General features: G+C 41.9%; 1 protein-coding gene across 1 annotated transcript in view; it reads left to right on the forward strand.

The window, feature by feature from the left end:
- Positions 1-14,575, forward strand: part of COL6A1 (collagen type VI alpha 1 chain) — a 218,504-nt gene that overhangs the window by 147,792 nt on the left and 56,137 nt on the right. Inside the window, exons 23-25 of the mRNA XM_033945115.1 lie at positions 8,660-8,710; positions 9,206-9,241; positions 14,028-14,090. Of these exons, the coding sequence (XP_033801006.1) occupies positions 8,660-8,710; positions 9,206-9,241; positions 14,028-14,090 (150 nt within the window). The remainder of the gene's footprint in view (positions 1-8,659; positions 8,711-9,205; positions 9,242-14,027; positions 14,091-14,575) is intronic.

A 14,575-nucleotide genomic window follows, 5' to 3' on the forward strand; every position in this document is an offset into this window, starting at 1 on the left:
TGGAGGACTCAAAATTTCCACCACAAGTGTACTAGTTAGAGTGGGATATATGCCTGGGTCTCTATCTCTATATTCTACTGCACCATCCACTAAGCTATGTCAAGAACCTGCTTGCTGCTCTAATAGGACTGGCTATAACATCTGAAGCTGTCCAACAGGGGGTGGTATGTACACTGTTTCATTCACATCTTTGGAGTAGAGCTGCCCGATTCACGATTCGAATCGGTTCACCGATTCGAATCGGGTGAATCGATTCGAATCGGTTCGTTTTGGTAAAAAAACAGACTCACCGATTCAGCCCCGATTCAAGTTAATTTTTTTTTTCACCACCGGCCACCGGACTCGTTCCCATCTAATGTAACTTCCGGTTTTGCGAAACCGGAAGTTACATCAGAAGAAATGAAAGGACGTGGGAGCGTCGGGGAGCGAACAGACCTTGGAAGCAAAGGGTAACAGGTAGGAGGGCTGAGAATCGGCTGTGGGGGAGATGAGAATAGGTGGTGGCGGGGGGGCTGAGAATCGGCGGCGAGGGGGCTGAAAATCGGCGGGGGGGGACTGAGAATCGGCGGGGAGGCTGAGGGCTGAGAATTGGCAGGAGGGCTGAGGGCTGAGAATTGGCAGGGGGGCTGAGAATCAGCAGGGGGGCTGGGGGGCTGGGGATAGAAGCTGGGAATCGGCAGGGGGCTGGTGAGTTTTGGGGGCTGGGGATGGAAGCTGGGAATCGGCAGGGAGCTGATGAGTCTTGGGGGCTGGGAATGAAAGCTGAGAATCGGCAGGGGGGCTGGTGAGTCTTGGGGGCTGGGGATGGAAGCTGGGAATCGGCAGGGGGCTGGTGAGTCTTGGGGGCTGGGGATGGAGGCTGTGAATCAGCAGGGGGGCTGGTGAGTCTTGGGGCTGGGGATGGAAGCTGGGATCGGCAGGGGGGATGATGAGTCTTGGGGGCTGGGGATGGAAGCTGGGAATCGGGCAGGGGGGCTGGGGAAGCTGAGAATCGAGCAGGGGGGCTGGACAAGCTGAGAATCGGGCTTGGGAAGCTGAGAATTGGGCTGCCCGATTCACGATTTGAATCGATTTACCACGACAAAAAATCGGTCTCCCGATTTGTTGACTGACCCTCCCCCCTCCCCCCTAAAGCAAGAGCAGCAGCGCTGCTTCTTGCTGGCCTGCCGCTCCTGCTTTAGAGGGCGAGTGGGGAGGGTCAGTCGGGAAGTGGCTTCCCCACTGGTATCCGGCTTCCCCGCATCAATTTACCTAATTTCAGCAGCCTGCCCTGCAGAAGATCGCTGGCTCTAGCGATCTTTGCAAGCTGCCATACATCGTCCGAGTTGTCTTCTCTCTGCCCCAGTCCCGCCCTTTCTCTGACATCAGAGGAGGGGCAGGACTGCGGCAGAAAAAAGACAATTCGGACGACGTATAGCAGCTTGCAAAAATCGCTATAGCCAGCGATCTTCTGCAGGGCAGGCTGCTGAAATTAGGTAATTTGAATACGCAGGCCTTCAGGGGGGTGCAGATGTTCAGGGGAGGGGGCCCTGGTGTAGAAGTACATGGAAGGAGGGAAGGAAGGGGGGTTCAAAGAGACGTGCATATGCCGGACTTTGGGGGGAAGAAATAAGGGGGTCTAAAAACAGAGGAGAGGGAGATAGATGGTGGACAATGGGATTTAGGGATGAAAGTTACAGAAAAGGAGAGATGCTGGATGAAAGGGTAGTTGAGAAAAGGTGAATCTGTAGATGGAGATGAAAAAAAAGAAAGATGCCAGACCTACAGGGGAGGGAAGGGAAACGGAAGGGGAGGACAGAGATGGCAGATGGATGGTTAGTATGGAGAAAGAAGAAAGGAGACCCTGGCAAGCAAGCTATCAGAAGACAACCAGAGCCTGGGACCAACAAGATTTGAACAATGACCAGACAACAAAAGGTAGAAAAAATAATTTTATTTTCTGTTTTGTGATTACAATATGTCAGATTTGAAATGTGTATCCTGCCAGAGCTTTGTTATACCACAAACGTGAGCTAGGATTTAACAGAGAGAGGAAAAGTCTTTTTTGTTTGTTTATTTTGTTTACACCACAGCGCCAGTGTGGTTAGGAGAAGGCAAAGGGGGTGAAGAGGCTATAAAATAAACCCACCAGAATGTTTGAAAAAAACACCCAATTGGGTAGGAAAATTGAATCGAATCGAAAAATCGATTCAGTAGGCTGAATCGAATTGAATTAAAATTTCTCTAGCAACAGCAGCAGATGAATCCAGCACCAATGGGATAGAAACTGATTAACAGGTGGTCCCATTGGCTGACACTCCTCCTGTATCTCCAGTATTCTATATCTCCCAGCAGGAAATGGTCGCTATTCAACTAGCTCCTGAATTCTGGCTGTGACTGGAACTTTATTTTCTCCTGTTGAGGTTTCTCTTCAGTGAGATTGACATTCTGTTTCTCCTGTTGAGATTTCTCTTCAGTGAGCTGGCAATGCTATTTCTCCTGTTGAGATTTTCTCTTCAGAGAGACAGGGGTGTCTGGCTGAACGGTGCCAGTTTTAGGGGTTACCCCCAGGTCCCTGCCTTACCCTCCCTCCATTGCTAGAGGATCTGACTGGGTCTCAATTTTTTTCTTCTTTCCCTTCTCTTAAAAAAAAAAAAGAGACCATAGTTGCTACATTTATGCATGTTACTGCTACTCAACCAGCTTTAACTGGCTTCAACCGGCCCTAACAACAAGCTTGTGAGTATGTCTCTGTTTTTTAATGTTGGTTGAACTTCAGGTTCTGTTTGGGAGTCTTAGTAATGTGGGTTCGGTCAACGTATGTTTAAGGAATGGATATTTTATTGAGGCTATGTTTTATGACTAGAAATCCGTGGAGGGAGCCGGGACTTCCTGCCCTTTACATGCACGTGCTTGGTTTCCTTGTTGGTTATAGCGCGGCAGTAGCGGTGCGATTTCATGCTCGTACTTGTTCTCATTGTTGAGTTTCAGTGTAGCAGTAGTAGTCCTGTTTATTCTGAGGCTCTCTTTCATCGGTGTTTGTCACGGCCATGTGCAGCTGATTGTGCAGGTGCCGGTTTATAGCAGCGCGCATGAGATGGGACATGTTATTTCCGTCGCTGTGGGTCGTTCTTCTGGTTATTCCCCGAGTCTGATTTTCTTTCTATGCAAGCCGCGGCAGGGTAAATTTTGCGGGGCTTGAATCCGACTATGTTTCTAGGAGCATTGATGTAGCAGCCACGTGTCAGCGAGAATCAGGCGTGCGCTTGGGTCTTCGGCGATGGCGGGAGAGCTGCAGCGTTCCGGTAGTTTGTTTCCAGCTGACTTTGGTCAGGGTATGCCGGGGCTTCTCTCCTTTCCGGTTCAGACAAGTTGTATGTGTTTCACCAGCTTTGGGACAAGCTTGGGCAGATTTATATGTCTATGTCTGTGTTCCTGCTGTACTCCCTTGAAGAAAGCTGCTTGTTTAATCGGACTCTGGGGTTAGCACTCAAGGGGTTTACCATAGAGACTCTGACCTGTGCTAGGTCACCCAGTCTCGGTTTGTCTCCGGACTCGGGCGACATACGGCAACTCACGGCACGGTGAGATCAGCAGTAAGATAGTGCCCTGTATTTCACACAGGTATCTCATTGTCTCTCTTGGGGTCCCTGCAGATTGAGCCTTTGTCTGTTGGTAACTGTCTTTATTTGGGCTGAGCTGCATGTGTCTAGTAGTGGCACAGGATATATATGCCTAAAGGTAGTACAAACAGTTTCCAAGTTCGGGCTGTCTCTATGGGCATAATGACACTGCGCATCTTCCTGCAGCCAGGACTCTCTTTCTCTATTTCTGAGGGGGCCTGGACTTCAGATTTCCATGCTTATCACGCTGGTTTCTCCTGTTGCCATTTTCTCATGGCACATGCTAGACGGGCCCCCCGACCAGACAGGAAGGCTGTACAGCTCCTTTTAACCAGGAGCCAGTTACCTATTCTATCAAACCCGCGGAAGATCACGCGCTATGTGGCTGTTAGCCTCATCCCTGAAGCTCTCATTAGCGATGCGAGCTTTGTCTGATACCTGTTAGGATGCTGTTGTTTTCCACGGGGCGGTAGATGCAGTCTAGTAAGTATTCATTTTAAAGGACATACGTATTTCGCTCATGTTGCATGGAGTTAGTACTGTTTTCATGGTTCCAATATATTCCTCTTTACATTGTGAAACTTGATTTTTCCTAGGAGAATCTTCTTGCAGATCCTACAATTCTCATCCTGCCATTCCCTGACCTTCTGCACTTCATTCTAAGGGGATCTTGACTTCTTCCAATGACTCTTCAGGCTTTCTCATGAGGGAGAAGACGATATAATGCCAGGTCAGGGGGCTGTGAAGATTTTTCAGGATGCTTGCAACTTTGCATCCTCCTCAGGTTTCCAGTTCGTTCTTGGAGTCTCTATGTTTTGTGTTTCCCTTTTCAGTGTTACTGGTCCTCAGAACAGTTCTTAATCTTGTAGTTCTTCGGGAAATAAGGGACATTGTTCCACTTACTGCATGGTGCCCAAGACGAGGGCATTGGGCTGGCTGGATCCCATTCTGCTGAATTAGTTTCTCTGCAGAAAAACTGGGAGAATATTTACATTTTCCCTATGGACTCAGAACAGGCACTAGGTTTGCTTGCCTCTCTTTGAGCAGCGCTTTCAGTTTTGGCACATGCCATTTCACCTACCCAAGGCTTCAAGAACATTTTAGAAAATGTGGGCAGTGGTACCGTTTTGGCACTACCAGGTGATTCGCCTAATTTCTTCTTGACTGACTGCTTGATTCGGACATCTTCCAGTTGGGCCATTTGACTGACACGAAAAGGGTGGTTTCTTTTCCTCAGTTCTTTGGACGTGAATCTTCGAATTTGCACAGCGCTCTTTTCTCCTGTACTATTTATAGGTATATCGGGGAGATGTTTTTATTCATATAGGAGAGAAATATGTTTCTTCCCAGAGACTAGGGCGATGGGTCACAATCTTATGTTTGCATTCTTCTTTGGTCACCATGACCCAGAGTATGGGATTCTGTACAGGTTATAGGATCCATGTTGCTGACTCCACTGGGAACTTCGGCTTGCTTTCCCATTATAATGCTACAGCAGTCGCTTTTGTTCCGGTGGTTCTCGGTATCTCAGGGCTCCAATTATTTGGTAGGCTCCTCATGCATCGCTTTGTATGATTTAGTGGCTCAGCGAGATTTCTCTTTTCAAAGGCATGCCTCGGTCTTTGCTGGACTAGCTCATGGCCACCAAACATCCCGGGCTGTCGGGTTGGGGGGCTCGGTGCCTTACATCCTCAGCTCCAGGAGTCTGGTCTTAAGAGGCGACTCAGTACTTGTTCATTCTTCTACTCTTGAGCATGGTCAGGCTACTTTCTGGAGCTTCAGACCATTCTTCCGGAGTGTCACTGAGGGTCCTTTCAGTCAGTATTATGATGGGGGTATTTCTCTACAGCTTGGGCAGTAGATGATGTACTCAGTTGCCAGGTACAGTTGTTGTTCTACTTCAATGGGTGGACCCTCATCTTCCTCTTCTGTTGGCAGATCATTTTAAGTGTCAGGAAAAGAGCTTGGATAGACTTTCTCTCCGCGAAATCTGAGCATGGCCCATTTATTGTATGTTACAGTGTACAGCACTGTGTACGCTCTAGAAAGTGTAAACGTTAGTAATAGTGAAATCTTCTACATCCTGGATATTGGGAATTTTGGCTCAGGCGTTCCAGCTCTTTTTATGGACGTGAGATCTCCTGCAACTAGACCTCATGGCCTCGTCTCACAATTCAATGCTTCCTAGCTTCTTCGGCGGGCACAGGGAGTGGGAGTTAGAGGGGGTAACAGCGTGGCTTCTTTCTCACCTCTGGTTTCTCTTTTTTTTCATTGTTTTCCCCTGGCTGATGATGGCTTGGATTTGCCATCTCAAGCTCGCTTTCCGAACACAGTATTTGTAGAATCTCTGGCTTGGCTGTGCCATCCTTGCTATGCGGATCTGATGAGTCTTTCGACAGTCGGAATAAGAAGTTTCCTGGTATCTCCGGATTTGCTCACCTAGGGTCCGATCAACATGGATTTTCGTACTACTTTGGTATTACGACCTAGCTTTGGAGAAGTCATGACTGATGTGTAAGGGTTATGCGAAGCAGGTTGTTTCTTTTCTTATCCAGGCGCTACAGACATCTTCACCTGTGGCTTCTGCTTCCTTTTGGAGGTTTTTCCTTTCTTGGATATTTCTCAACATTTGCACCCTTCCAGAGTTCCTTCAGCTTCAAGTGCCATTCTTAGCTTGTTACAAGGGCTAGGTATATTGCTCTTCGATTACTTCTCAGCTTCATGTAGTTCAGTTCCTAAACGGAGTACAGTATATTTGTACACCTCTTAGAAAGCCCTGTCCGGAGTACAATCTTCAGGTACTTCTTCGCAGTTTACCGAAGGCTTCATTTCCTCCTTGTGCCTTTGAACACGGGGTTTCTTGTGGCCATGGTTTCGGCTCTGCAGTTCTCCGAGTTGCAGGCCTTGTTCAGCGGGGATTCCTATTTCTGATTTCCAAAATCTGGTGTATCAGTTCGGACGGTATCACAATTCTTTCTAAGGAGATGTCATCCTTTCTTTTATGACACGCTCACTTTTCCTTCCTTCTTCCTGGGAGGAGAAATGGGGAGACGTGCTTTTATTCACTGCATTTTTTGAAAGTGCATAGCAAGGTTTCTAATGACTTTTAGTTGTTTAGATCACCTTTTTGTATTCTTCAAGGGACGCCTCAAACATATGGCGTCGTACAAAGCCTCCATCGCTCGATGGGTCCAGGAGGACATTCTTTACGCTTGCTTGATGGCAGGGAAGCGGTTGGCAAAAGAACTTCATGACCATTCCATCAGAGTGATGGCTACTTCTTGGACTCGGTCAAGAGGTTTTTTCCTTGGAGGAGTTTTGTCTCGCTGCTACTTGGTCTTCCAAGAGTGCTTTCTCTCAGCATTACTGGTTGGATGTGGGGGCGCATGCGGTAGATGCTTTTAGTGCTTCGGTTGTTGCGGAGGCGGCGTTTGCTTTCCACCCAGATTGAGGATTGCTTTGCTACATCCCATTGGGCTCTGGATTCATCTGCTGTTGCTAGGGAAGGAAAAATTATGTTCTTACCTGTTCATTTTCTTTCCCTTAGACGCAGCAGATGAATCCAGAGACCCACCCTTTCTGGATATTGTCTGTCGGTTTTCTCTTTTGCAACTTTCAAAGTTTGTTATTATTGAGGGTTGTATTCTGTATTATTGCCTTTTGAGATTTGTTATGGGAAAGAAGTTTTCTTTTTTCCATGCTATGCCTATTGATGGTTACGGATGCTTGGGCAAGGAGCTATACTGGAGATACAGGAGGAGTGCCAGCCAATGGGACCATATGTTAATCAGTTTCTCTGTCTCTGCCTGCTGGTAGATGTGTGCTATCCCATTGGTCTCTGGATTCATCTGCTGCGTCTAAGGGAAAGAAAATTAACAGGTAAGAACATAATTTTTCCTTTTTTCCTGAATCGGGCAACACTACTTTGGAGGGTGAGGGGGTCAGTGACCACTGGGGGAGTAAGGAGTGCCCATGCCTTCATGCATCCAGTGGTCAAATGGTTAGTCTACTATTACTACTATTTATCATTTCTATAGCGCTGAAAGGCATACGCAGCACTTTACATTTATTATTCAATAGGTGGTTCCTGCTCAAAAGAGCTTACAATGTAATTTGGACAGACAGACAGGACATCTCATAGGTGGGGAGTTTCTAGCAGAAGGAATGATACGATGGGTATAGATATTTGACAGTGAGTAGGAGTTAAAAGTTGAAAGCAGCTTCAAAAAAGTGGGCTTTTAGCTTGGATTTGAATTCTGCTAGAGACAGAGCATGACGTTTTGACTCTGGCAGCCATATCCAGTTTTAGGGCTAACGAAGGGTAAAAGATTTTCTGGAAACTGAAAGAATGAATGAATGAAGCTAGTATGGACCTTTTATCTGCATCAATGAGGTTGGACAAGGAACTTTGGCAGGGAATGAGTTTAGCCACCTTTTTGGCATTTATTCGTTACTGAAACAGGTCTAGCCTCAAAATCTAAGTTTTGCCCTAGACGTTTTCTGCAATGTTCCATTATTGCAGAAATTCATCCAAATCATAAATCTGCTCTAATCCTACCCCAATCATGCCCCAACACACCCCCTTGAGATATAGAGACACTGCACACAAAGCATAGAAAATCATCTAAAAATGTGTTTTAAAAATAGCAATTTGGATGTTGTAGCAAACAAACATCCACATACTACTTGATGACATTTTTGGACATTTTTCTCTTTTGAAAATGAGACCCTTGGTTACAGCACTATACTATAGTTATATTTTAAATTTATTTTTATTCTTCCTATTCTACTAACTCTATTACTATTACATTTATTGAATTACCTAATAGGCTGATTAGTTCACTATTATTTTATTATTAGATTGGTAGTTGAATAGAGGATAGTTCATTGTTTTGTTGAATAACCCTTTTGAACATGAGTAAATATTGTCATGCAAGCAGCTCTCCAGGATGAAAGGATTAAAGTATTGCCAGGTATTTTCTTGTTGATTGGTAGTTCTGTTAAATATCTGAACACTTAAAGTGATTAGTCGTTTGAATTTTGGTTCTTGTTATTAGGGTGAAGATGGTTTCCCTGGAAATGGCACTGAGGGATTCCCAGGTTTTCAAGTAAGTTGGTTACAAGAAAATGTAATACTGTTGGGTTTAATATTCAAAGTGATTTAACCAGCCAGAAACAGCTACTGGATGGTTCAATCACTTTTTGGTGGATAATTGGTCATTTTCAGCAGAACATAGCTGATTAGTGCCACTGAAAATAACTGGCTAGCTCAAGCTCAAAAGCAGACATTGGGGGGAGGGGGAGTGCTTTCTGGGGTCACAGTCAGCACTTTGCTAGTTAAGTGCTGATATTCAGATCTTAACCATCTTGGTTAACTGCATATATAGGACTACATAAAAGTCAGTCCTGTCTTTATGGTGAATATTGCACTCAACTATGTGTTAGCCGGCTCTGCAAACCCAGAAATTCAATTCCAGCGCCTAGACATAGTCCAGCCTGGAAAAGTTACCAGATGCTGGCATAATATCAGCTGAATATTGGGCCTGTCTTGTTTAAAAAAAGTAACAATCTGTCCTTACCATCATGTTGTATTTTTCTCCCAGGGATATCCAGGTACCAGGGGTGACCGAGGAGTCAATGTAAGTCTATTTTCTTTCCATAATATCAGATTAAGCTCATAAAGAATAGGCTTAGTTGATACCTGGCAGCCAAGAAGGGAAGTCAAGAATTTACTCTTAAAGAGAGTTCTAGAATGAATGAGAATATTTGCTGATTTTGTGCTAGAATAATATTCTTTTCTAGTAAATATAAGAATCTTGCAGAATGTTACATACTGAAAGATAAATTGTCATCAGTTGCATATATAGGCTGTTCTATATTTTACTTGAAAATCTTAGTTGATATAGTGCAGCGGTCTCAAACTCAAACCCTTTGCAGGGCCACATTTTGGATTTGTAGGTACTTGGAGGGCCACAGAAAAAAATAGTTAATATCTTATTAAAGAAATTACAACTTTGCATGAGGTAAAACTCTGTATAGTTTATAAATCTTCCCTTAATTGCTTCTGATAATTTCAGCTATACACAGCTGAAAGCAGTGCAACATGCAGAAAGTGAAGTTTAGATAGTTTTTCACTTTCTGCATGTTGCACTGCTTTCAGCTGTGTTAGCTGAAATTATCAGAAGCAATTAAGGAAAGATTTATAAACTATACAGAGAAAACTCATGCAAAATTGTGATTTAGATTCTAAAGTAAATCACTTTGGCCTTATATCAGAAAGATGGTACATCAAGAATCTAATAATATAATTTGATTTTTTTCCATATTGGACCTAACTGAGGGGCATTGACAAGTAACCTTTACGCCAGGTACAAGAATAAGATGACCTTCTCTACTCCTCAAGGCTTATTCTAGTTTGCAATGCTACCCTTTGGATTTCTTAGGGCTCCGGCTACATTTTAGTGTCTGATAGACTACTTCATAAAGATCCATTAATGTTATGCAACAGAGTGCCTAGAGATGCTGTTTTGATATGCAGTACAGACAGGAAGACAGTGAAGCCTATGGGAAAATGGTATGACCATGAATCTGAATAGTGCTTTCTGGAAGGACAAGAGGTCCAGTACAAAGGATGTTCCATAGATTAGGAAAAAGTATTTCTCACCCAAGTGCTTGTTGCTCACTTGAAGAAGCACATATGTAGTTTCCTGTGTTTGGTTGAATATTACCAATAGTTTATACCTCATTTTGCAGAAAATGTAGAGCTATTTACCTACCTTTTACTGAAGAAAAGATAACTTGGTCAGCTGAACTGGATATCAACTTTTACACCTTGAAAGCAACCCTGTGATGTGACCCAGTTTGATTCATCTTGACTTTAACTGGTCACTTATTGTATAGTATAGAAAAAGAGAAAAAGATTAACTAATAATAATTAGATCCACGAAAAGTTAATCCAAAGAGTAATAATTCTGATGATATAATTCCAATCATTAAATCTTAATTAACAAAGTGAAGGAAAAGATCTCAGAATTGCCACTCCTAGGATCATAATAATATCATCCAAAGTGGAATTGTGGCGTTGATATCTTTCATTGATCATAAAAACCTTCACCTATGTATAAAGATTTGACTTAATTCATCAACATTATTTTTATTATCATTGTGTTTAAACCACCCTACACAATGATTGTTTAGATTTATCTTATGAAGTAAATAAATAATTTTTAATTTATCTAGTTTTAGAACCGTGCATATTGGCATACATTGAAGCTAATTCATATAACATTAAAGTGGCTAGTGCATTAGCTAACCTATGAAACTACTGTATGAATACTGTTAAAGTGGCTAGTGCATAAACTGGCCTACTTAGTACAAAAACTTTGCAGTTAATTGTGGAAATGACATTAAAGTGGCTAGTGCATTAGCTTACTCACTGATTCCAAAGAACTTATGCATTTAAGCATGTTATAAAGCTGTAAAAATAGCAGCTGTAACATTAAAGTGGCTAGTGCAATAACTGGCTCACTTGTCACAAAAAAGATTGTGACAAGTGAGCCAGTTATTGCAGTAGCACTTTAACAGTAGGATATTAAAAGCTGATTATGTGCTCTTAATTTCAGATTGATCATTGCCAAGCCCTACATAATCAAAAAGATAATTATTAATCAAATGCATCCATAAACAAAAATTTTTTTTAAAAGAGTTTTAAAACATTCAAGATTGGATTCTAATTGAATATAATTTGGAAGGGCATTCCAAAGTTGTGGACCATAAACTGAGAAAATGCGATCTCTAATAGATGTATATGTTATATATCTTGTAGAAGGAATTATAAGAAGGTTTTTTTGAAGCGAACGAAGTATACGAGATGATAAATACAGTATTAGATAATTATCAAGATAAGATGAGGAGACTGATTAGATCACATCTTTAAAACCAAAACTAGAATCTTATATGTTAAGCGGTGTTTAATCGGCAACCAATGAGCTGACTTCAGTAATGGAGTAACATGATCAAATTTCTTTTTTCCATTAATCGTGAGGGTTCAGTCATTGAGTGGGGTAGCTCGGCTCATGTTTTTTTTTTAGTGGGGCAGATATTGTGTGTGTGTGTGTGTGTGTGTGTGTGTGTAACACAGGCACAATATCTGTGCCATTAAAAAGTGAAAAAAGAACCCAGACAGATCTGTCAGTTACTGATAGGTCTCTAGTTTTTTCGGGTCAGTCGAAGTGATTGCTATTTTGTGCACATGGCAAAGCTATGTTAGCGCATCAATTGATTGGCTAGTTTGAATGGCATTTTAATATTAATGACCTATTTGTATGGCCGGATTGGAGAATGAGTGATCTCACGGAAGAACACGCGGTGAGCCATTTTGTGCATTGGGTCAGCAAATACAATCGGTCGCTAAACTAGTCAAACCGGTTTATCGATGATTGTTAGATGATCAGAGATTTTAGTACATCTAGCCCTGAGACACCACCAAGGAAGGAATACTGACAAGAATTTTCACACAAGGAGCTGAGAATCTCTATCTCTCTAAAGTTTAAGAAACTTGTTAAAAAGTTTTATAAAAAAGGATCAAACTTAGAAAGGATGAAAAACCTGGCAAATAGAAACTGAATTGACTTCAACCTACCATTAGTAAACACCGTAAATGAAGAGGTTAAGAAACTTATCCAGATTTCATGAAACTTTATTGAAAAAAATGATTTTTTCAAAAGAGAACATAGCTAACAAAAAACACAATTACAATGAAAGCCAATACATTTATACATATCAACAGGTACCATATGATTAAGAAACTTATCCAATAAATTGACAATTTCTGATTTATTTAATTTTTGTATTTAAAAATTTCTTATATACCGCAAATCTACAAATCTAAGGGCCTGTTAAACAAAGCTACGCTAGCGGCTGCCACGTGGCAACAGCCCCGAAGCCCTTTAAATCTCTATGGGCTTCAGGGTCGTTACCATACAGCAACCACTAGCGCAGCTTTGTAAAACAGGCCCTAAGTGGTTTACAACATACATACATAGAATAGATATAAAATTAAAACATATTACTTTTCAAGACATTCAGAAACCTGAACAATGTCTAAAATTTCTGTTTTAATTTATAAAAAATGCCTGACACAACCAACATGCTTTTAAAAGTTTTCTAAATGAACTCAAGAACTCAATCTTTCTCAATTACTATGAAAGGGAGTTCCATAACTGAGGTCCCATGACCTATACATCTCCAATCTAATTTGCTTAAAATATATACAACAAATACAACACACGAAAAAGGCTACTCATTAGACATGGTCATGATAAATAATCCAAAACTGCTGTCCTTCATTGAGTGGTCACCCCTAATATGGTCAGATCACTATACTATATATGTAGATTCACCTCAAATTGTGTAACATCACACACAAAACCAAGCTCAAAAAGAAAATCCATCAAAGCCAGAAGGAAAATTGATGCCCAAGCATTCTGTGAAAATCTGGGTCCTTCATTATAAATGACAAACCAAACCCAGACCACAACTGTATAAAATGGTCAGAATCCATAGAAACCACATTAGAATGAATGGCTCCACTAGTAGAGAGGAAAGTACCTAGAAGTAATAAGAAACCATGATATGCGGCAGAACTGAGAAGCTTGAAAAGAGAATGCTGAAAACTAGAAAAAGCTTGGAGGAAAACAGAAGATTATTCACTTAGAGAAAGATGGAGGAAACAACATGCATGCTATAACAGACAAATAAAACAAAATATGATATGATTGGGGTTGACAAACCAGACTTAAAAGAAGCTGTTCAAAATTCTAACAACATTGACATACTGCTCAGCAGTGAATGCCTCAATTGTAACTCCCCGCCACACCCAACTCATTAGATCATATTTTGTGAATAAGATAGAGAATATATATATTTAAACTATTTGAAAATAAGGCAGACAATCAACTAGATGACTCTATCTCTGGAAGCAGCTCACCTGATATTCCAGGGGACAGAATATGGATGGATTTTAACACTGTCACAACAATGGAATTAAGACTACTGGTGAACAGACTTTCTGGAACAAAATGCCAACTAGACCTATGTCTGTCTCCCATATATTGAGATATGCTGGAAGAAGTGCTGAACTGGCTATCTAAGATGATAGTTCTGCCACTTCTTTTCAGACGCCAGAGCAACAGGGACAGCTGCAGGGAAGAAAGAGGGGTAGGGGAATCTGTAGCAAAGCAGAGAACAGTCACTCTGCTGCCTAATCTAGCTTCTTTTCATCTGTTACTACTGCCCCTCCCCTGGCTTCAAAGTTCCACTTCCTTTTGGTCTACAAATAAAACCCTAGTGTGTGTGTATATCATTTGGAGACCTCGATTTCCTCCTTGCCAGCAATTTTCAGAAGTGTTTTCTGATTCACTGCAGGGCACTAAAGGTTACCCTGGCCCCAAGGGAGATGAAGGTGAGCCTGGTGAGCCTGGAGATGATGTAAGTAGATAAGAAAAATAAACTCTTTGGTTAAATGATGTTTTATTTTATATATCAGAGTTCTAGTAGCTGTACTAAGCCTGAAGAAAGTACGAATCCCAAAAATTCATGCAAACACCGTTTTTTGGTTGGTTTAATTAAAAGTATCATAGCCTACAGAAATCCCTATTTTCTTATTTTATCAATCTATAATTTTAAATATTCAGAAATGAGAAGAAAAGAAATTATAGTACCTTTTATTGTAAAGATGTCTCACTCTTCTCCCTTCCAGTTCAACTTAGATCTCCTCCAAAAATATACCTCAACTTCCAAAATATTAGTTTCTTGAGCGTTTTCACTGTTTACAACTCACCTTTGTAGCTCAGTTACCATTTTCATTTGAAGTAGGCAAGTACCAATCTAATATAACTCCCATTGTTTTACCCTTTTTTTGTTCTCTTTCCTATACATAATTGTAGTTCCTCCCCAATCTCCCTCTTATGGAA

Source organism: Geotrypetes seraphini, chromosome 5, assembly GCF_902459505.1.
Source record: "Geotrypetes seraphini chromosome 5, aGeoSer1.1, whole genome shotgun sequence".
Classification (NCBI taxonomy): domain Eukaryota; kingdom Metazoa; phylum Chordata; class Amphibia; order Gymnophiona; family Dermophiidae; genus Geotrypetes; species Geotrypetes seraphini.